General features: G+C 37.8%; 2 protein-coding genes across 7 annotated transcripts in view; one reads left to right on the top strand and one right to left on the bottom strand.

Annotated features, from left to right (window-relative positions):
- Positions 1 to 1,744, top strand: part of LOC306859532 (low-density lipoprotein receptor-related protein 1-like) — a 127,563-nt gene extending 125,819 nt beyond the window's left edge. The window contains exon 89 of the mRNA XM_079400592.1: positions 182 to 1,744. Coding sequence (XP_079256718.1) covers positions 182 to 319 — 138 coding nt within the window. The 3' untranslated portion in view covers positions 320 to 1,744. The remainder of the gene's footprint in view (positions 1 to 181) is intronic.
- Positions 1,745 to 2,335: 591 nt separating this feature from the next.
- LOC306859921 (formin-like protein 3) overlaps positions 2,336 to 23,402 on the bottom strand; it is a 45,133-nt gene continuing 24,066 nt past the window's right edge. Inside the window, exons 4-27 of one of the 6 annotated variants that reach the window (XM_079401328.1) lie at positions 22,499 to 22,575; positions 19,662 to 19,745; positions 19,182 to 19,316; positions 17,855 to 17,963; positions 17,508 to 17,584; positions 16,324 to 16,417; positions 15,368 to 15,442; positions 15,185 to 15,295; positions 14,837 to 14,986; positions 13,027 to 13,128; positions 11,875 to 12,229; positions 11,280 to 11,369; positions 10,982 to 11,106; positions 10,684 to 10,886; positions 10,372 to 10,606; positions 9,939 to 10,007; positions 9,765 to 9,845; positions 9,548 to 9,677; positions 9,264 to 9,424; positions 9,084 to 9,185; positions 8,273 to 8,365; positions 7,769 to 7,892; positions 6,295 to 6,428; positions 2,336 to 3,816 (exon numbers count right to left, since the gene is read on the bottom strand). In XM_079401328.1, coding sequence (XP_079257454.1) covers positions 6,337 to 6,428; positions 7,769 to 7,892; positions 8,273 to 8,365; positions 9,084 to 9,185; positions 9,264 to 9,424; positions 9,548 to 9,677; positions 9,765 to 9,845; positions 9,939 to 10,007; positions 10,372 to 10,606; positions 10,684 to 10,886; positions 10,982 to 11,106; positions 11,280 to 11,369; positions 11,875 to 12,229; positions 13,027 to 13,128; positions 14,837 to 14,986; positions 15,185 to 15,295; positions 15,368 to 15,442; positions 16,324 to 16,417; positions 17,508 to 17,584; positions 17,855 to 17,963; positions 19,182 to 19,316; positions 19,662 to 19,745; positions 22,499 to 22,575 — 2,874 coding nt within the window. In that variant the 3' untranslated portion in view covers positions 2,336 to 3,816; positions 6,295 to 6,336. Of the gene's footprint in view, positions 3,817 to 5,808; positions 5,858 to 6,294; positions 6,429 to 7,768; positions 7,893 to 8,272; positions 8,366 to 9,083; positions 9,186 to 9,263; positions 9,425 to 9,547; positions 9,678 to 9,764; positions 9,846 to 9,938; positions 10,008 to 10,371; positions 10,607 to 10,683; positions 10,887 to 10,981; positions 11,107 to 11,279; positions 11,370 to 11,874; positions 12,230 to 13,026; positions 13,129 to 14,836; positions 14,987 to 15,184; positions 15,296 to 15,367; positions 15,443 to 16,323; positions 16,418 to 17,507; positions 17,585 to 17,854; positions 17,964 to 19,181; positions 19,317 to 19,661; positions 19,746 to 22,498; positions 22,576 to 23,402 lie in introns of all 6 variants that reach the window. The other 5 variants (XM_079401329.1, XM_079401330.1, XM_079401331.1 and 2 more) reach the window with 5 other exon arrangements.

Below are 23,402 nucleotides of genomic sequence, written 5' to 3'. Positions count from 1 at the left end.
CTTTTGCAGTCCAAAATTATTTCATACTGTATATTATAATGTTGGTATTGCATAAATTCGCTGAATTTTTAGTTCATTATTTTTAATATGTCATTAAAATAGTTTTGAATTTTAATATCGGCCATTGATCTTTTATGGACCATAAAAATAATCCTTATCTGCATCTGTGTCTCTCTTGCAGCCCACAAACTTCACCAACCCCGTATACGCCACTCTCTACATGGGCGCCCACAACAGCCGTAACTCTCTGGCCAGCACAGACGAGAAGAAAGAGCTGCTGTCTGCAGGAGATGACGACACGGTAGACCCGCTGGTGTAGAGTCACGGCCGGACGCCCACCCTCACGCAGACCGTTATGCCTTTACATGTCAGAGGAAAAGCAACAAGAGCAGGAACACTGTACAAAATGTAAAAAAAACACACAAAAAAAGATAAAAATGAAGGACACTTTTGTATGTGATCGCAGTATTATATTTTATTCTTCGAGAAATCCTTCTGGTCAACAAAAGAAAGCATTTTCTATACATATATTTTTTTCTTTCCTTTCCCTTTTTTCATTCCCGTTTGCATACCTAATTTCTCACCCTTCCCCTCCATTTAGCCACTACCTCTGTGCTCAACAAGATGCCAACAATATGGGAAATGTTTTTTTTTTTGTTTTGTTTTTTTTTTTTTTGTATGAATTGTATAGAAATCAATGTTTCTTTTAGGAAAAGCAAAATTGCCAAGTGTTGCTAATGAAATGTAAGGGAGGGGGGCACAGCCGACTGAATGATACTGATGCTGACTCGGCCGTGTGTGATTTCAGATGGCTGAGAACGAATATGCGTGCACGAGTGTTGCGAGACGTGGACGAGTCAGCATTGCTTTTTTTTCTATACTGTTATCTCAGAGAACAACGCTTACGATGATTGTCATACTCCTTGCACAGATTGATTTTATATATATTTACATTTATAATTAACAAAGTGTCTTGACAAATATACCCAGGAATACAAACAGACACCCGTACAAATAGCAGTATAACTGTCTTTGTTTTAGCTTTGTTTTTTTTAACGGATAAAAAGATGTGGATTGAATGAACGAGTGAGTGAATCCGAACGGATGGTAAATGTAAGGACATTCCAGAACTGTTTCCAGGGTATCAGTGGCCTTGGTGTGTACGCAAGCGGTACGTCCAAAGGATGCGGGCCTCATCTGACGCCATGTCTTCCAGTACGCCGGAAACAGCCAGGAGAAACACGCAGACAGAACTGTTCCATACCACTTCAGTGGGAGCTGTATGTCACATTTAGTTCACTATTTTTGTGTCTTATGGACTTAATGCTCAGTGTAAGTGCATTCCTGTGAGGTTCGTGTGGATCCAGTAATAACTCACTGCCTTGCTGCTACTCTTCCCATCATTCTCATCTGCCTGACCTGTAGAGAGACTCGGCCAGCCCTGCTTGCAGCCGAGCGTGCGCCATAGGCTAATGCATGGATCCAACAGCGCAAAAAGACTAGCGTCGGCTCAACAGATACATGTTAACAGTATTCATCCGAGCATCTGGACTTAACGTAAAGTGTCTGCTCTGTTTACGATCAAATGTAATTTAGCACGGCCCTCTGTGGCCTTTTACTGTCACAAATGACTAGTGTTACAACCCTGCAACCGGTTCTGTAGTTTTGATGGTTCATTTGTTTTCGTTTTTTGTTTTTTTTTTATATACAAAATAATTAAACTGCTTTTTATAGTAGAAATGCATGGTGGCTCAGCCCTTCTTTTGGAGAGACAACGTGATGTTCGTTTTTGTTTCCAGCTGGAGATCTTCATGAATCAGACAATAACACTTATATTAAAAATAAAAATGTGTACATAACAAAAATAGAAGTGGTTTCTGGATTGGTGCTCTGCTGTAGCTTGGTACTGGGTACAAGTGGTCTGTTGGGAAAACGGTTTCTAAACTGAGTCCACAAGTCAAAGGTCAGATTCTCCAGGAATGATGGACAAGAAATGGTAATTTGTAAGGTTCATGTCTCAGATGTAATAAAAGTAATAATATTAGCTGCAAATACAAAATGCATTATTTAAATGCTGCTATGTGAAACATCAAATTATGAATGTTCAGGGTGAATACAGGTAAAATGGGACTCTTTCTGGTTATTTGTTATTGGCATTAATCTAAAATTTGATTCCCAAGTGTTTTAACTCCTTACAAAAACTACCATAACGATAATCTACAATATACAGTGTAAAAAGTGAGAAACAAATCCAAAAGTTGTCCCACTACACCTGTATTCACCCTACAGTACACTGGGGAAGAAATTGTTAATCAAATTCATATAAAGGCGCAGTCGAGTCTCAAATATTTTTATTTGCCACTTCAACAGAATATCCAGTTAACTGCTGCAATCATTGGTCGATTTCAACCAAATAACATTAGAACTTTGGTACATTCATCTTGTGCTTTGCGTTTCCTCCCAAATGGCTTGATATACGTCCAACAATATAGCCTAAAAAAAGTTCAGTCTTACAAATAACTCCCAAGAAGATATAAAAGTTGTTAGTGTTTCATTTACATGTTTTCACTTCTCTTTAGCTAGAGTGATATAGCACTACGTCCCTTTTTTATAAAACGGGCACTTCCGGTCCTGGTTTCTGTTTGGGCTTATTCAATGGTCGTGCAAAGAAAACAATTATTCTATTAGGGACATATTGCATAATGAATTTCATCTTATAAAATGTTATTGTTGGTTTAAACAAAGTGAATTAATACAAACCATGACGAGTGTCCTTCATTTTACTAACTCGGGCAACTGGTACAAACTGCACACCCAAAAGATTTTGTTATATCATCTTTACAACCCTGGAGCTATTCTTATTGGATATAAAATGCATTTATATACATAAGAATTCTGTGTGGTAAAGAACGGATCCGAACGCTATTCTCTGAGGAAGAATAAGTTTCAACGTACGGCATAACGTTATGTACACTTTGTTTCTGGTACATGCGCATAAACACTTAAAAAGCTGGGTGAAGAAGACCCCATCAATACAAGGCCCATGGTCAGACAAATAGAGCACTTCAGGTTCTTTTCTTCAAGCTGCAATTGATAACTGCATATAATATTTACATTAAGCATCCAAATGATTAACACCTGTAGAAACTTAGATACATCAATATTGGCTATAAGAAATAATACTGACTCAACAGAAAGGCACTTCTTTGTAACCATGGGGTTAAAATACTGGAGACGAACTAGTCCGCTCCAGGTAGTTAGGATTAATAAATCATTTGAGTTCATAGTTAATGAAAGGACTGTACAAATGGGCTCTGGCCTGAACGTCAGTGACCTCAGGCAGAAAGTCATGCTTACATTGCACAATAAAAGGAAATCCACGTTAATGGGCGTTGGAAGGCCCGTTGGAAGGCTCTTCAGGGTCAGCAGGCTAGTGTTACCGCTGTCTGTGTGTCAACCACAACAAGCATTTTTCCGGTGCCAACGCAAGCTGTAACAGACGCTCCTCAGGATTTGCGTGCGCGAGCGTTCATGAGGCCGCCCTTAATGTCTGTGCTTTTATGGCTTTATTGAAAGAGCCTCCAGTGCAGAATCCAAAAAGGATTTCCATAAATAAATAACTTCCCCACCCCTTAAAACCAAAGGCACTGGTTTGGTCCTGCACTTCCCTCAGTCACTGTGAATTGCAGGAAGATGCCATTTCAGAAGAAAGTGGGGGGAGAGTAGCAGTGGGTGTGTGAGTGAGGGGTCTTTAGGGTCGCTTCCACCCATTCCGGATCACCGCGTCAACTCGCAGGAAGGGCTGGCTTCGGAGATCTGTGAGTGGGGAAGGGAGAGAGTTAGAGTTAGATCAGGGAACATTTAGGGTAGCAGGGGTCATTCTCAGCATTTGAGCTGGCTGCTAATATTTGTGCTGTCTTTGAAAAGGTTGAAGGATTGCAGAATTATTTAGATCTTACTTTTCTAGATCTTAAAGGAACAGTTCACCCAAAAAGGAAATGAAAATTCTGTCATTTATCCAGCCTCATGTCATTCATGCTTTTATCTGGGAAAGGAGATATTTAGCATAATGTAGATACAATTCTTGTATTTAGAATGAAAGCAAAAGTGACTGGCAGCTGTAGGAATAATGCGTCACTGTTTCCACAAAAACATTAAAGGGAAAGTTCACCCAAAATGAAAATTTGATCATTTATTCACCCCCATGTTGTTCCAAACCTGTATGAGTTCATTTTTTTCTGTTAAACACAAAAGAAGATATTTTGAGGAATGGTAAACAAACAGCTGATGGTATCCATTGACTTCCAGGGTATGGGAAAAATACTATGGAAGATAATGGGGACCAGAAATTGGTTACACACCTTTTGTGTTCAACACAAGAAAAAAAAAAAAGTGAGGGTGAGTAAATGACAGAATTTTCATGTTTTTGGGTGAACTGTCCCTTTAAGCAGCACAACACTGATTGAAATAAGAAATCAAATCAGCATAATAAAATGATTTCTGAAGGATCACGAGACACTGAAGACTGAAATAATGGCTGCTGAAAATGAACCTTTGCCATCACAGGAATAAAAAAAAAAAAATGGTAGTAATATAAAACTATATTTTACAAAATTTCTCCTTTTGTGTTCCACAAAAGGGTTTTAAATGACATTTCATTTTTGTGTGAACTATTCCTTTTTTAAAAGTAAAAAAAAAAAAAAATCAATAAATATAAATCTCAATAACTGCTTCTAGCATAAACATAGGCATGGCCCTGAACTTATAAAGCACACACAGTAAAACACTAACAGAGACACTAAACAAAATACAATCACTGCAGTAAGACCACTCAACAACAAATACATCTGAACTGATATATTCAGTGTTCAGCAAGGTCTTAAAAGATACTATAACATTTCCATTAGTACAGTAACCATTGCATTTAGATCTTGCTGAACAGAACACAGAGTTGCATGCAGGTGAAGATACAGAAGAGGACAATAAACATGTTAGACAAACAGCACAGTGCAAAGATACAGCGGACAAACAGCTTTACATACAACAGTGATGACAAGAAAATAGAGATTTCATTCCTGGATCCTTTCCAATATATGCTACCGAAGAAAAGCTAACAAAAATTCTACTAGTAAAATAATACTAGGTTTTGTACTAATGATTAGTTTGTAATAAGATTTGATATATATAAGGTTATATAAAACTATAAAAATGTTGTAGTTTATATAATATATCTTAAGAAGAAGAAGTTGTTTTATTTATATAGCGCCTTTCCATTGCTCAAGGTCACTTAAGATAGTGCTATACAAAACATTTACAAGGTATAAGGTATAAATAGTATATAATATAGTAAAAAGCAAAAAACAGAATTGTGTGATGTAAACTGAGGGAAAAATAGTAAAAGATGTCAAGTCAGAATTGCTACAAGAATTTGCCTGTTTTTTCCTTCAAAAATGAAATTTTATATTTCACAATTCTAACTTTTTTCTCAAAATTGTGAGAAACAAATTCCAAATTGTGAAATAAAATCTCAGAATTGCGAGATAAAAAAAAAGTCAAATTTTTTTATTCTGTGGTAAAACTATTAAAAAAATATAGGTAATTATCTTATATTTTTGGTACAATGACAAGTTTCATAAAATATATATTTAATAATGCAAAAAAGCAATATTCAGTACAAGACTGCATTTGGCCACATAAGCTTCAGCATTGTAGCAATGTGCAAAATATAGCACCGCTAAAGCAATTGAGCTGATGGTAAAAAGGCAGACAGGAGCAAAGCGTCATGAAGCTCCATGATGCCTTTCTTACCCTCCAATTATTTTGTGCTCAAATTTACTCAGATTAATCCCCTGTTCTGCTGGAAAGGTAGAAAAAAGAGTTATGGGAGAGAAGATGAGAGTTAGCAGGTGACAAACCAAGTGAAACATAATAAGGACTGTTACACAGGCCAAATCTCTCTGGACAATATGACAAACAGAAAGACCCATTACAAAAATTATTATTATTAAATCAAAAAAGCATATATGTAAACATCAGTCAAACAACAGTTTTACAGTACAAAAATAGGATTATATTATATTATATATGGATATTTTAATACTTTTCATTTGTCATAATTCCCTTGAGAAAGATTTGGCCGGTCCCTGTTTCAGATCTGTGAACAGCCACAGCTTGTGCTTCCCACTATTCTGTTGTGTGTAGGTTAGTAAAGGATGCTGGGTAACCAAGTGACAGAATGGGTCATGCGAGTGGTTGTATGCATGCACTTTGCAACTGGTAAAAGAACGGGACAACCTGCGGCATTAGGGGCAGTTTTTTTGGGGGGGGTTTGGGGGGCTAGCAGATGGACTCGTCGAAGAGGTTGGTATCGCAGAAGAAGCGAGAGCCCCGTTTGGCCGTGCGGGCTGTGAAGGGCACACTCTTCAGCACTGAGGGAGGGAGGGAGGTCAGAGACAGAACGTTATATCTGAGGTTAAGAAGGAGCATGTGTTCTTAAGAGAGAAACCACTTGTTTTGACCCTTGCAACTTCCTGGCATTTTTGTGCAAGATGTTTTCAATCCTATTTAACAGCGACAGCCATAAAATCTTCTTCGCATGGGTACACTATATCGTTAAAATATTAGGGGTCAGTAACGTGTTTATTTTTGTTTTTTTTAAGGAATGAATCCTTCAATTTAGGAAGGATGCATCAAATTCATCAAAAGTGAGAGTAAAAATATTTCTAATTTCTAAAAGCAGCACATAGAATGTATGCATATTAGAACAATTTCTGAAGGATTATGTGACACTGTAGACTGAAGTAATGGCTGCTGAAAATTACATCACTGGAATAAATTAAATTTTAAAATATATTAAAACAAAACACGTTTTAAATTGCAATAATATTTCACAATACTACTGTTTTTACTGTATTTTTGGAAGAAAATCAATGCAACCTTCATGAGACCTCTTTCAAAAACATCAATAAAATCTTACAGATCCCAAACTTTTAAACAGTAGTGTGTATCGCAGATGGAGGAATTAGTTTTTTAAGGAAAAACTACTGTTAATTAATTAATGATTAACCTGAGCACAGGATACATGGGTAAACTTTAAGAATTAACCATTCAAATACATGTTAAACAATCGTGTTCAAGTAAAAACTTAAGCATTAATAGAGATTAAATCCTGTTTACTTTGTGACTGAGGTAACAGAAGAGGAGAAGTGACTATTCTTCATTCTGTCAGTAATATCTATGGCTTCATAAGGCTGGGACGTTGTTTTCTGAAATGTTAAAATAGCGAAAATTTCCCTATATGTGCACAACCTCTGGACTACATTTAAAGGGACATTTTTGAATGAGTATTTGCCAAAAAATTAAAACAAAAAAGATACAGTGGTTATTAATTTATAATAAATATAAATGCCCTTAATAAAGAGCATTATGTAAATGATAGATTATGGTATTTTGTTATTAAAAAATGATAGTATTTCCTGCACAGTTTCTACAATCTCTCTTAAGAGCATCCTGTACAATTTATTTGCATACTTTAGAAAGAGAATCATTTAGTTAGTATGCCATCTAATTAACTCTGAATATCCCTGAGGGTTGATTCAAATTCTGAACCATTGGTTTTAACTGATATGCACTTGTAAAGTGTGGTGATTGAGCTGTAAGGGCCGATGTTTAACATAACAGAAAGTACACTGCTGATGTGGAGAGCTGTGGACCACTACAGTGATTGTGGACCCCTGGCTGATGGGTATTGTAGTCCTGCCTGGCCCACCTGTGATAATGTCTTCAATGGTGCCATCTTTGCCCTCATATACAGGCCGGTGGTCCTTGGCCTGTCTGCGCCGGAGCTCTGTGATAAGTTCCTGCTGCTGCTGTCGCTTCTTTTGAGCCTGGACCTGCAGTGAAAAAAAACAAAATACATGTTTACCACTAATATCATCTGGAAGTGCTTGAAATATTTAAGGGATACAAGAGCAAATTTACTAGAATAGAATAGTATTATAGCAAAAAACCCTGCATGTGGTATGTTTACATTTGAATCCAAACTGATTCAAATAATGAAAGTTCTGTTTATATAAACCTGAATGTTTAAATGTGATTCACATGTTCATTTGTAAAAAAACGTGTTGCATTCAGAACCAAAGGACACCACTGCGATGATGTCACCGGAGCTCTTATGAGTATAATTGCTGTTTTTGACTTAAAACACTGATTCTGAAAAGTCTTCTAGTTTGATATTTAAAATTTTTTGTTCTCTCAGGCTCTTAGATTTCACCTTTGGGTCATGCTGTTTGGCCTCCTGTGCCAGTAGTTTTTCTCTCATGGCTTCCTCTTGCTTTTTCCTCTGTTCGTTTTCCTCCACAGCCTCCTGCAGAAAACAACAACACAGTTCCGTCAAGAGAGGTGAGTGTGATCCAGGTCCTGACACTGCACAAAACACAGGCTACAACCTCACATCTAAACAATCACAGCAACCTCTGAGAAGGGATATGAATATGGACACACACGGACGCATAGAGATCTTGGAGCTTTTTCGGTTCCTCATGTAGACTCATAAATCCACCGGCAGAACAATGTGAGGAAGAGGTGTGTGTATGCGTGTGTGTCCGGGTTAAAGGCGGTGAAGGCAAAGCCCAGTCTAAACACAGCAGCTGCCCTTAAATCTCAGCCCAGCTGCCCCTTCCTGTTATTCACCCTCTGCTAACGTCTGCTACTCCTCCCCAGTGCTCTGACGCTGATGCTCCAACAGAGAAGACATTAAAACAAGGATGGCCAAAGGATATAAACACACATAGAAACTGTGTGTCCATTCAGGGTCTGAACCCACAACCAAATGGCTAGCAGGCCAGATCTTTCATCGCATCATGTTTACTAAATATGCCACATGGACAGCTCCTTCCTGTCCTCAATGACCTGAAACCAGGTCGGGTTCACCTTTCCCCCCCGAGGCTTAGAAAATAAAAGTCTCTTCCTGATGAGTATACAGAGCCACAAATGTGTTTTCCCCTTGTCAAAATATGAAGATTCACGATTCTTTAGTGCAGTGCCAAGAACCATTGAGTAAATCATTTATTGGATTGCAGTACCTTGTAGGCTTTGATGAACCGTACAAACACTGGGAAGAACACAGAGGGCGGCGTGGTCTTAGGACTCTCCCCAAAGTAAAGCACCACATTGTTGAAAGCCTCCTATAAATGGATTCAATTTGAGATTAAATAATCTGGTTTTGTATTCAGAAAGTGTTTTGTAAAAGAGAGAAAGGACACCTCAGCAGTCTTGGCGTCTTTTTGTAGTTTGTCCAGCTGTGTATCGCTGGTCTGGAGGAAGCCCTTGAGTACAGCGTGGTCATGCAGACTGCATTCTCTCCTGACCAGATCCTTGCCCTTACCCAGCTCCTTAACATCCAACAACACGTTCTCCAGGGAGACTGTAACAGAAGATTTCAAATTAATGCAATTAGAGTTCAAATGGAAATAAATCAAAAGCAATTCATATAATTTCTGTAAGTGGGACATGTTCAGTTCACATTCCAACCCTGAAGGACACAGACCTGCTGCAGCCTTATCCACAAAGTGCAGTTCATTGTAGAAGGTAGCCAGTTCAGGATATTTCTCTTTGACGACCAGTGCAATGTAGTGCAGCAGTGTCATCTTCCGGTCAGTAGACTTAGTATCTAGCAGCTGAGAGAGAACAACATCAGCATGGGTGAGAACAGCACTGTCATTCAACTACGACATCGCTGAAGCCATTTCTACATTCCAGCTCACCAGATCCAGACTCTGAAATTTGAAACCATACACCGAGCCTCTTTTACTACTGTTCATGTAGTTGCCCAAGGCCAGAATGATCTTTGGAGACAAAAACGGATAGTTAAGCATAACTGGAGACCAATTTGAGTTGATTTTGAACCCTTATAATATGCACAACAAGATGACATTTACTTCAAGAATCTTCTTTAACTTTGGAGAAGACTTCACCGACGCTGATGCAGCGATGATGGCGTTGAGTTGCTGTGGATTTAAATGAACAGATGTCAAATCTTGATTTGATCAGGTTGACCATGATATTGCCAAGAACGCATTCCTAAATCAACATATTTGTTGTTCCAGAAATAAAATTCCCATCAAACAAACTAACCCTATACTTAAACCCAAGCCTAACAACCCCTAAAATCAGAGGGAAATGATAGGTTGACAGGTCTATGCCTCAAATTAACCCCAAAATGTGAATAGGAATGTTGTTCTAGGAACAACAAGGATGTTGGTCAAACAATTTTCACAAATCACTGTGGATAGTCATTCTTCACCAAAGATCTATTTAAAAACCCCACAAAATTTCCCAACTTCCTATTTGTTGACCATCATATTTGCTCACCGGGGTCAGCATGTTGACATTATCCTTGAAGTTGCCCACAAACGTGATAATGCTCATTCTCTGAGTGAGCCGCTCAATCTTGCTGAAGAGGAGCATGAAACGGTCTTCCTCAGCTAGTTGATCCAGAGGTCTCCTCTCGCGCTCGTACTGACGCAGTAGTTTACTCTCAGCCTCCGTGGGGAGAAACCGCATCAGGCATTCCACGAAGTCCACTGGCAGGGCTTTCAGATCAAACCTGCAACATGGATATTGCATCGTATTAATCTCAGAGGAGAATTTTGAGAAGATTAAGACACTTGCATATGTGCATACGTTTGAATGGCTTTGCAAATCTCTTCTGTGGTCTTGTTGGCCTTGCGCAGAGTGATGGCCAGGTTCTTTGAGCGGTTGGCATCAAGCAGCTGCACTTTGTTGATGATGTTGTGAGAAACCTTGCTCTTTGAGCATGACAGATCCACCACAGGACCCTGGGCTTTCGTCTTGAACAGCTCCTCAAACTTCTCCAGATCCAACTCCTACATGACCAATCAAGAGTACATGGCATGGGTGGAGAGTTTCATGGAGCATGCGCTCAAAATAATTTGCAAATCCGAGTCAAACTCAATATCACCTCAAACACACGCTCATCATCGATTTCGTTGAAGACGGTTCCATTGATCTGATTGGGTTTCAGTGCAGTCCAGTTGAAGACAGGTAGTCGGAATTTGGTTTTTATGGGTTTCTTGATGCGTATGGCTATAATTTAAGAATAAACATTATGGTCAGACGTTTTTTTTTTTACAAACATAATTACGTATGACAAGATCCTGAGAGTCATTTGTCTCTGTGACTCACTTTAATCTTTTGTTTGCAACAAATCAGAGCTAAGATAGTACTGTTTCCTATTATTATTTGTAATTTTGAATTACCTGATAAGCCAACACTAAGGATGACTGATGGTGATGTTCCAGGTAGAGGTGGAGGAGGTGGAGGTGGAGGAGGAATAGGAATACACTCGACTATATAAAATAAGAGAGATGTAATACATTAGTATGCATACATTTTCAGCTTTACTCTTAAATCTGTTCCCAAACAGTCACAAGGGCTTAATAGATATTTAGTTAGTCCCAGTCCAGCTGCTTCCTCAGCAGAAACTGCTCCTTAGCTAAAGGAAACACCCTTAGCTTTTCCTTTTCCTGCTAGGCTTGCAAAGACTTGTACATTTAAATCTCTGTAACTCAGAGGGAACTAAGTGTGCACAGCTGAGCCTTGTTTTTCTGATTGTTATACACTACAAATAACTCTCCATAATCTTGAGCTTCAAGGGAACCCTTACATATCTGTTTTCCATTGACAGTGGGCTTGCACTGGTGCCAAATCTAAACTTTTCCTTGTCCACCACTTGAAATCAAATGATTTAAAATCAAATGAGTTCTGAGAATCTCAGATCTCCTGGTCAAGCAACAGTAACTGTAATGATTCATATACACAATTGGTTTTCCTGGCTGTCCTCAGACTCAGTACCTTCTGAAGGGAGTGGTGGGGCAGGTGGAGGTGGTGGTGGCGGTGGAGGTGGAGCAACAGCTTGAATAGGAACAGGTGTAGTGACACCCAGACCTCCACTCCCACTCATGCTTGCAGTAAGTAAGCCCAGGTCTCCCAGAGGTGCTCCAGCTGCTGCTCCACCAACCAGTCCTCCTCTACCCAGAGCTTCAATGGCAATATCCCCATCAGGCTGCTTGCGTAAACGAATGGTGCCCTGCTGCTCCAGCTCCAGCAATTGCTTCTCAATGTTATTGTGCCTCTGGAAGGCGGCATCCTTCTCCTGGATCATCCGCCGCAGTGTGTGCACTTGTGAGCTGGCAGACTCATACGTCTCCTGCATAACCATGAGAATGACCAGTCAAGGATGTTATGGTACAAAGGTAGTTCAACACATTTATTGTACTCTTCTCGCAGCCTAGCAATAATAAGTCTAAACAACACATGTAAATACTCTATTCTGATATATACCATGGACACTTTTCACATTTCTGTGGGTCTCAGAAGCATTAGTCATCATAATTGGGTAAACTTCTATAGTGGTGAATGAGAACTATAACAAATATAATTTTGATATTTATCATTTTTGCCACAATAGCAAAAGAAACAATCCACAATAGTGTTTCTATGACGTTCCAATAGAGGTAAAAAATATTGAGAGATTGAAATTTGCTCACTCCTTCAGCTGTTAGAAACACTCACGGAGCAGCATTAACCAGTATTTTGATACCAAGGCAATAAAACGCAGTATAGTTTTAAAACTGTACATTCATTTTTTTTTTTTTTTTTTTTTTTTTAAACTTGCTAGATTCACAATATTAATAACATCACAGTCTGTGAAAAAAGTCCATTGTAATGAATAATTACCATAATTCATTAATGGTCATTTCTATGATGGAACTTCAAAGAATACCACAGTAGATGTCCAAAAAACATGGTATATTACTCTGTTATTAGACATTTAGACATCTAGTAACCAGACTAATAATCAGTCAATGACATATTTTCATTGTACGTGTTATCATCATTCCTATTACTTATTCATATTACACAAACAAATCCTTATAGGAGGTATTTGCATGTCAAGCTCATGAGTGAAGACGATATAAATGATTGAGAGTAAGTGAGGCCTACCTTTATGGTTGCCAGTTCCTTGTCTTTGTGTAACAGCCGTTTCTCCAGATCTGCTACCTTCATCATGGTCTCATTTTCAACATCTAGAAGCTTTTCTGTCACCTAGAACAAAAAAAGGAGGAGCACGAGAGAAAACATGAAGAGGAGAGAAAAGAGAAAGCATGAGAGGCAGCAAAACAAAAATGAGTGAAGATAGAGAGGCGGTTCAGAGCATTAATCCAATAAACATCTCTCCCATACCCCTTTAAGCTTCATTCTGTCTCTCTCACTCTCTTATGGATCAATAATGACATTCCCAGCGGTATGACACAGCACATGAGGTAGGGTAGAATCACTTTCACTTTTGAAGCAGTGAAGATTACACACATAGTGGAATATTTGGGGAATTCTGTCCTCCTCCCCCAGCAAGAGAAAAAGAGTTGTTGTGTGATTCCCTGTTCATTTCAAGACCTTTGCCATGAGCATAACTCAGCCCAGCAGAAAGGCCCACTACTGAGTCAAGCTCAGAGGAACAATCCGAGGTTTGTTTTTACACTGCCTGCTTTCTGCATACTCAGATTTACAAACCTTATCGGTTGAACTAAACACTTATAAGCCCAATCAGTCTGCAAGTCAGATTATAAATTATATTTTAAGATCTCTCTCCACCAAAAGTGAATGATTAAGCTATGCATGAGGCTATATGTTGTGAGTGAATTCTAGGAAATAACCTTGATTTCTCTGAACTCTGTGAACTCTGATTAGGGTGAAGTCGTTAAGATATTCAAAGTGTCAGCATGACTGACTTGTGCTATGATAAACTATCATTAATATTTACAGATCTGACATAATTAGGATATGAATAAAATTAGAACTATGAATAGACTTAACATAAATGGTCCAATAAAGAATTGGTTGATAATGACAGTATAATATATGGGTCATTCCAAGAAATCGGTGCCTTTTCCACTTGGAAAATTTGACAAATAAAATAAGCTTAATCAATATTTTTTAAATGAAACGAAGACACCTTAAAATGACAAGAAATTGTATTGTGCTATCTCAGGCTATGTAATTTATTATTTTATGACTATTTTTCTACCTCATGTTTTGGTTACTAGATTCTGTAGTTTAATTAGAACTAAATCTATGTTTGATTTTTTACTTAGGGACGCAAAAGGCACCGATTTCATGGAATGACCCATATACACTACCATTTGAAAGTTTGGTGCAAGTAAAGAAAATTATTTTTATTCAGCAAGGACACATTAAATTGATCAAAAGTAAACAGTAAAGACATATATAATGTTACAAAAGATTTCCATTTTAAATAAATTCTGTTCTTTTAAACTTCCACAAAAATATTAATGACTGTTGAAAATTCAGTTTGCCACCACATAAATAAATCACATTTTAAAATATATTATAGCCTTAGTAAGCAAAAGTATAAACTGATGCTGTACTGATGCTAAATTTTGAATGTAAATGTACATATTTATGGACGTTTTTAATAATGTAAAAAATAATGGTGCTTATGAATTTCCAAAGCACTTATAGACCTATCACAACTTTTTTTTTTTTTAAATATACTCTGTGTTGAATAAATTGCAAGATTATCCATAAATAAAATAAATAATTAAAAATTAAAAATTATTTATTTATTTGATTATTATTTATTAAAATATTTCTTTTTTTATTATAACAATCTGCTCAGCATAATTTTTTGTTATGTAAGCATTGAGACTTTTCACATTTTATCTGATGTATGCTGAGTGTATGAGATATAATAATAACATAGCAGTAATGAAAGGGAGTATATAACGGTTCTTACATGAGACAAATGTTCTTCCAGCTCCTCCACTTTCTCCAGGGCCACATTCTTTGTTTCAGCGTCCTCCAACAGACCTCCAACATCAAACACATTATCCAGGTAAGCCTGGATCTGCACCGACAACTTATCACTCTCTGTGTGCTTGGATTTCTGGAAGGAAACACAGGGGATTTCTTAATCATTTTTCATGTGGTTACATGTGAGTTTAACAATATCTCCAAACGTCTGTATGACTGAATCATTCAATAGTATTTCAAATACAAAGACGTCTACGTAACAAACTTGCCTTTTTACTTGGCTATTTAAACACTGAATGATTTTAGATCAGTTTGAACATTGACTGGATACCTCCAGGAAGTCATCAAGCCCCAGCTTAGTGAACTCATACTGCAGATGTACACGGAAGTTCATGTCCTCCACAGAATGGACCACAATGTTGATGAACTGCATGCAAGCCACCTGAGACACAAACCTCACTGTCAAACACATCCATGTCTCACACTCAATACTGACGTGCTTTCATGCACCTACCATGAAGTCGATGTTCCCATCTTCACTACGGAAATACTCCATCAGCTTCTCAAAGCGGTGCTTCTCCTTACACACCTGCACATATTTTTATTTAGTCAGTCACAAAAACACAGTAACCCTTCAGTCCAGTATAAACAGATTTATCAAGTGTTAAAATATAAAGTGTGATAGTTATAGCTCTTATAGCCTCACAAATAACCATCCCAAAACTTTAAGAAAAACAAACACAACATAGAAGAAATTACTGAGGTTTCTAGTTCTAGAAACAGCAGAGTATGAGGTGATGGGGTTCAGTGAAGCTGAGACTGATGGAGAATTCAGATCACAGTCAGTACAGGAGAAAGTCAGACTTTATTGTAGACTTAATGGAAAAAGAAGGGGATTGAAATAACAAAGGAACTATGTTATGCCCTCACATTTCACTATGGCAGAATGAGAAACTTATTTCAAATCAGCTTCTTGTTCGTAATGCTTTGCTGATTTAAATGTGGAACATTTCATTTATTAGTCTAAATTCAAAGTTAGCTAAACTACAGACTCTTTGAAGACTAGTTCTGCCAAGCAGTATTTTATTTCAGTCTTTTTCACAGAATAGTTGTGACTGCTGTGTTGATTATCTCTCTTAGTTTCTCAGGATAGAGTTGGACAGTTACGGGATAATTGGCCTGTTTCCAGTATTTAAATGACTAGGCAAACAAAACTAAGAGGTTGAGTGAACGGTTGAGTCTGCGGGCAATTCTCTCCCCCCAAAACACTGATCCTTATCAGAGACGGGTTTGATGAAACGACTGGATTAAGATGTGGTGTTTTCCCACAAATGCATGTGGGAAGGGAGAAAATGGCCAGCTAATTGGCTGTATATGTGCACGAACTGAAACAAAAACAACTTTTTTAACATAACACAGCATCCATGGTTTTTGTAAGACACATGCAGACGTAAAAATCCCAGGATCTACCTCTTTGAAGTTATCAAACGCCGAGAGGATGATTTCATGGCCTCCTCGCACCAAACACACAGCAGCCAGCAGCTCCAGGACCAGCGCCTTTGTTCTACAGGCAGAACAAAAGCTTCTGTGAGCATTCAACTGGACCAGAGTGGCAGAGCAGGACTCACACAATAAGACGGGTAACATTACCAACTTGACAGATCATTACCCACCCACACCTGCTTAGATCTATCCTTCAGGGAGAACAGCAGCTTTGTGTCCATTGTTATACAATTTTCAAAATCAGAAACGTGATAGCGCACTTTCATCTTGAGCCTCTCATTGGGGTCACATCTGATGCTGAGTATCAGGGGTAATTTTATGGTGATGTTTTGGAATAACACAAACCAAGAAAAGCCTTTACAGCACAGTTAAAAATCGTGATTGAGTGATACATTGGCGTATGATTCATTGAGCTCTAGGAATGATGCTTTTCAAAAGGCTGGGGGGTTTTCCGTGCTTCAGTCTGAACTGATCTAAGCTTCTACTACAAATACACTTAGTCAGACTGACACTAATCCGCTTGAAAGAATTCATTCTTACCAAACAAAAGCACAACTCTAATCCCCAACTTCACAGCGCCACCAAAACTAAAGGTCACTGAAAGTACTGCATTAATCTAGCTCATAATTTAGGGACTGTTCTCACAAAACACTTTTTTTTGCATTCTACTGTGCTGCTTTTCCATTGTTTTTCTATGTAAACATGCACCAGACAGACATGTGTGACGGCTGCGCTCAAATCCTGTTTGATGTTGCAGCATCTCACACATTGTAAAAATAAGGCATTCAAGTTAAAAAGTAGTAAAAAGTTGTTTTTTCTCTGCACTTTGTCTCTCATTTTTAAATGCAAAAACACATTCTCTATGAATGGTTCTTTGTTATGTAAAACACAAAAGAAGATATTTTGAAGAATGTTGGTAACCAAACAGTTTCGAGTCCCATTGACTTCCATAGTATGGACCAAATATACTATCTATGGAAGTCAATGGAACCCGATGCCATTTGTTGTACCAACATTCTTCAAAATACCTTCTTTTGTGTTCAGTAGAAGAAAGAAATCCTCAAAGACATGAGGTTGAGTGAATGACAGAATTTTTAATTTTCATTTTTGGGTGGACCTTTAAAACTGTTATACAGAGCCCTAATTCTTACCTTGGGTTCTTATTGTTCAAACTTAGGGCGATCTCGTTGACAGCATGCACATGAGACATGACGAGGTTGAAGCCATACTAGGATGAGAAAGGAAAAAGCAATGTGGTATAAATATTAAAAAAACATTTACCACAGTGCAATGGTGATTCCATAGAGACATTGTGCAGCTGTTTGTAAACTGGACAGACACTGAAACATTCTGGAGAGTAACAGGTTACTTGTCATGTTCGTTGACACTTAATAATAATACTGGGAGAATTTTTTTTATTTGCTGCTTCCTTTCTATGTGCAATTAGGTCAGATGTCCCTGAGGTTTTTGTAACCAATCAGGTCTGTGCATCCTGTACCTGATAGTTCATGATTGCTCTGAGGCACATGATGCACACATGCACGTCATCCTTTTGACTCACTAATCTGGAGTTCTTGATGGTTTTGCTGTTGGAAGCTGAGCCATAACTGAAACAGAAGGACAAAGTTAGTAGTTCACAAAAGCTGTGTTTGATTTGTCATAACATAAATGCGCACAAACGATCACTCATATGCACCATATAAAAAGTTTTTTTTTTTGCACGTGTCATCTGCCCTGAGGAAGTGTGGCTATGGCTCAGTGGGCAAAATAATGCACGCCTCCTAGTTTCGGTGCAAAGCAATGTTCCTGTCATTGCATGAAGTGAGACGGGAAGCTAACTGTGAAATTCTAAAACAATATTTGACACTTTCCAAAAATAGGGTCTAATTACTTGAATAAACCAAAGGGACAAAAAATGACATATTTATTTTGTATGCAACAACTTAATACTTTTTTAAAAATACTGATCAAACAAATATATTTATTTTATATATTATATAAAAGAATATATTCCTATATTTAATATTTATATATTTCTGCTTTTGGTTTTATTTATTTTGTCATTTTGTTTTTGTTTAACTTCATGTTCATTTTTATATGAATTTAATGTTTATTACTGGAGAGTAACAAATATAAACGTCACCAAATTTTAAAATAAAAAAGTACTTAACCCTGTAAAGCCTGACATAATAATTACCAGAAAAATCCTTTTTTTTTAAATGGAACAGTTTATTTAACCTTTAGAATAAATATATTTTTAAAAATAATAAAAAAAGGTTTGCATATTTGCAAAACATATATTTCAAAAACACATAATTTAATGCAACAAAGCCTGATATATCAAATTTGATACTTAAATTTTAACATTCTTCTAAAAAATAATGTATGAAGAGTCAAGTAAATCTAAGACCTGCAGAATTATGTTTACTAAAAAAGCATAAACTATCAATCAGATGACAGAAGACATGTAATAGACTGTGTACAACAGTTTTTTTCAGAAAAGGTTTGATCATATTAATCATTTAGAAATTTGTGTATTGAATATAATACAGTAGGCTTTATAGGGTTCATTTTTTAAGACTCTGAGGCTCTTTCATACCCTATTCTTGGAAAGTGCCAGTTCTTCAATCTTTTGGAAAAAAAATACAAATAAATGTTATATATATATATATATATATATTGATCAGTCTCAAAACAGTGCATTAAATATTTCAAATTATTAAGTTGGCCAGCAGCCTGAACCAAACCAATGCAAATTATCACATAAGCAAACATCATTTTAAAGCGAGGCAGGGTATAGCAAGCACAAGCAGGCCAGTACATACCGGAGGACAGATTGCCGCGCAGAGCGCACCAGCGTATTGCAGCCGTTCTGGTGCAGATCCTCAATGGACCTGCTCCAGGACTTAGCCTTGTCCAGCGAAAAGTCGTCACCATTATCCAGCCCTTCAAAATCCAACCTGAGCCGCATAGACAGGGAACCGCACATAAGGAGGGCAGGGGGTAAGGATGGGGAAGGTTAGCAACAGAGCACAGTAACAGGGGGTCCAGGATTATGCAGAGAGCAGCACAGGACCATCCAAGCAAATTATAGCATGGCATAACAAAGCACAAAACAAAATGCAGCACGCCTACAATGAGGCATTCAGCACGGTCAAAATCATTAAACAACATTGAATTCATTGCAGCCTTTGTCTCCAGCAGAAGCCTGGCTACTTGATCTTTTAATTGTCCTAAAGTTGGTGCATGGATTGGCGTGTTGTGAAGATGACTGTGGTTGGTTGTTTTTAGGGTGTGTCACTCACATGACGGCACACTGGGCGAAGGAGAGGTACTCCACCAGGATGTCCAGGCCTCTGTTCTCATCGTTAAGGAACTCACGAACCCACCTGCCACATTCAAAAGATCAAAGCATCCTATTAACATCCTTCTGATATCAAACACACTCTATATATGCTACCATTTAAAAATGTGGTGCCAATAAGATTTTTTTTTAAAGAAATTAATACTTTTATTCAGCCAGGATGGATTAAATTGATCAAATGTGGCAGTTATTATATTAATGATGTTACAAAAGATTTCTATTTTAAATAAATATTGTTCTTTTAAACTTTCTATTAATTAGGTATCAACAAAAAACCTTCTCAAGCAGCAGATCAGCATATTAGAATGATTTCTGATGGATCATGTGACAAAAACTGGAGTAATGGCTCACAGGAATATATGACATTCTAAAATGTAAGATAATAGAAAAAAGTCTGAAAGTCAAATTTCACAATATCACTGCTTTTACCCTATTTACAGATCCCAAACTTTTGAACGGTCATACATCTAGAACGAGCAAACAGGTTAACAGGTTATAAAACTGTGTGGAAAATATGAAAGACAGATAGAGACAAAAAAGGTGAATAAATGAAACTGTTCTTTCTTGACTGTCAATATGACAACAGCCTTAAGCTTCAGACTAAGTGAGCATGAAATTCATGAAATGAATCCCATTTACTTTCTGATTGTGAATGATTTATCATTGGACACTACTGCAACAGAAAACAAGTGTTTGCTTTTGTAATCTTTAAAATGGGTACCAATAAGTGCCAATAGTTTTTAGGAGGGAAGAAATCCTTCACATCTGACAGCAAAGTAGCGAATGTTGTTTCATGTTGACTTTAAAATCCCAAGACATTTTCAGCCTCAAGGCTGCTCTGAGTTGACTGGCTTGGCAAGACTGAGATGGAAAGTCCAGAATAGAGGCTAGTTTTAGATTTCCTTCATTTAGCTCCAGATTTCTGAAGGAGAAACTCAAAGCAAAAGGAATTCCCACCATTCAGAGCAAAGGAACGTGGAGATCATAGCTTGAGAGAGGAGGTTAAATCTCTGACAGTGGGAGTGTTTAGACTGCCTCCCCTGTGCAAACAATCACTTATATATACATGCATTCTTCATTTTTCTGCACGGCTCTCATTTTCATTCTTTTTTTACCTCTCAAGCTGTAATGATTAGATGAAATGTCCCTATTGTTAAATGGCTTTGGATGCACAAGAAGAAAAAAAAAGCTACCAGACTCCCAAACGAGCACAAGAAAAACAGACAAAATGTGGAACTGAGCAAGAAACAGACTTTTCAGACTGAAAAGGTGGAGGGGGCTCACTCCATCATCAGCTTCCTGTCTGCCACCTCCCCCTCCCTGCTCCCCTTTAGACTCTTTTCCTGTCCGGCCAGATGCTATTTCAGATTGTCTTGCAAAGCAAGGAGCAGCACATCGGAAAGAGGCCAGGGATCGGACACATGCAATAAACAGTTCTCTGTTCCATTTTATCCAGCCCCCCCAAAAAGTGAAAATAGCCTGCCTATTCTTTTTCTTCTGTTCTTAATGAGAAACACACTACCCCTAGCTCTTAATAATGCAGGAGAGTATTGGTTATTTATGGCTCAAACAGACAAAGGAAGTCATTCAGAATCATATTTTGCCAGTGTTTTCTGAGATTTTGCTTGTATACTAACTATGTATCAGTGTTCAGGAAGCTACTTTGAACCTGCAGTTTGTAAAGCTACTCATAATTTATCGTAATTTAAACTGAATACAGCCTTTTAATCTTCCTAAATATTTAAATATAAAATTATATAATTTATCATTTAAATTAATAATTTAAAATATTAAATTGTTGTTATAAAATGTTAAAATATGAAATGTTAAATGTTAATAATATAATGCAATTGTTTAAAAACTCATTTAATTATTATTATTATTATTACATTTAAATTATATTATTTTAATGTAAAGCCGTATTTACAGTCACTCGACTGTACATTTGCATGCACAATACAAATGCAACGCATTATGTAATTTTCAAAAGACCTGAACTATTGAAAAATGTGGTAAAGTTATTAGTTACTTCTCACCGCTTGTGTGTTCATCCGATTGGTAAGAATGTACCATATATGTAACAAGCATGCTATTCTCTAATACGGATGTGTAAATGGTTTCAGTTCCACAACAAATCGTTTTTTGTATTCAGTAAGTGTGTGTGCCCTTGAAAACGGAATATAAACAGTAAAAAGATGTTCCCAGTTGTCAGTGCTTCATTGTGTGACAGTGTTCAATTGTGTGTCAGTGTTTTTGTCTGTGTTCATCAATGTGAGTTATAAACCTTTGTGTGTGTGTGTGTGTGTGTGTGTGTGTATACGTGTCCTTTCACACACTACATTGTTGGATGCTACAGGCTTCCTGGTTCTCCAGCATACACAACTCAGCTTCCTGAGTTGCTTGAAGCTGCTAAGGGGGTGGTGTGTGAGGGACGAGATGAATAAAAACCATCTGGACGCTGCCGAGGCCTACAGACAGCATTATAAGCAGAGGGAAGCTGGCAGAACAGCCCAACAGCAGGGATTTGTGCACGAGCAGTCACTAAAGCTAGCTTTCTACAACATGAAGAACAAAGAAAGAGTGATTCTTTAGAGGGGAAAGCCAAACAATACCACAGCTTCCCGTCCATACCACTAGCAGTGCTATTGTTCCATGCACTGTATACAGGAGCCTCATAACCTCACTGCAATGGTTACTGGGAGGGGTATTTGGACAGATCAGCATAAGACGAAGAGATGTAAAAGAAGGATTAAATAAAAGAAGACAGGAATCAGTCACCCTATGTGATTGGTTCGCAGCGATATCTCCAGCTCCCGCAGGACTTTAGTGGATTCCTGGACCCTCCTGCGGAATTTCTGCACACAGAAACAAACTGATGATTATCGGCATGTTTGGAGAAAAACTCTGCAGCCTCACCAGAACAGTTTAAACATTTCAATAAACACTAACTAGAGCTGGGTAAAACAACACTTCTGTTTAAACTTTTAGTGCACAAAAGAGGTCAATATACTAATGACATACAGCGGAAAACCAATTTATCACTAGGGATGCAGCGATTAACCGGTTCCGCGATTAACCGCGCTTTAAAACGTCACGGTTAATTAATCGTAAAGGTTTCGCAAAACCGAGTGTTTCTGTTGCACGGAGCTGAACTGTTGCAGCCTGTGCAAAATGAAAACAAAGTCACACTAGTGGTGCACCAGCTTCAAATGACGCGCTGCTTATCAGAGACACTGAGGCTACTACACTAATTACATTAGTGACAGAGGGACTAAACAGTGAAGCTTTATTTCCACCAAAGAAATGCCTGTCGATAGTAGTGTGTAGGGCTCCACAGTGCGAGCATTTTACTCGCATTTGCGACTAAAAATAGATGTGTGCGAACTGGAAAATGTATTTAGGAGCACAAGTGCGAATACAAAAAAAAAATACAAAACAGCCTAACTTATACAGTAGCCTATAACAAACGTATTAATTTATTCTGTTTATTTATGGAAAAATTGCGATGCAGCCTCATATGATTAGTTTAGAACTTTAAAAAGGCAACGGTTTAATTTAAATGAGCACAGATGAGAAGAAAAGCGGAGCGAGTTAAAGTGAAGACGCGCTGAATGACGCACATTCGCCACTAGAGGGCGCTGCCGCTGCCGTTACCCCGGTAACCCAGTAAACAAATCAGCTG

The sequence above is a fragment of the Barbus barbus genome (assembly GCF_936440315.1).
Source record: "Barbus barbus genome assembly, chromosome: 40".
Lineage (NCBI taxonomy): Eukaryota > Metazoa > Chordata > Actinopteri > Cypriniformes > Cyprinidae > Barbus > Barbus barbus.
Note: the sequence above shows the minus strand (reverse complement) of the source record. Positions and strands in the feature narration are given on the sequence as shown.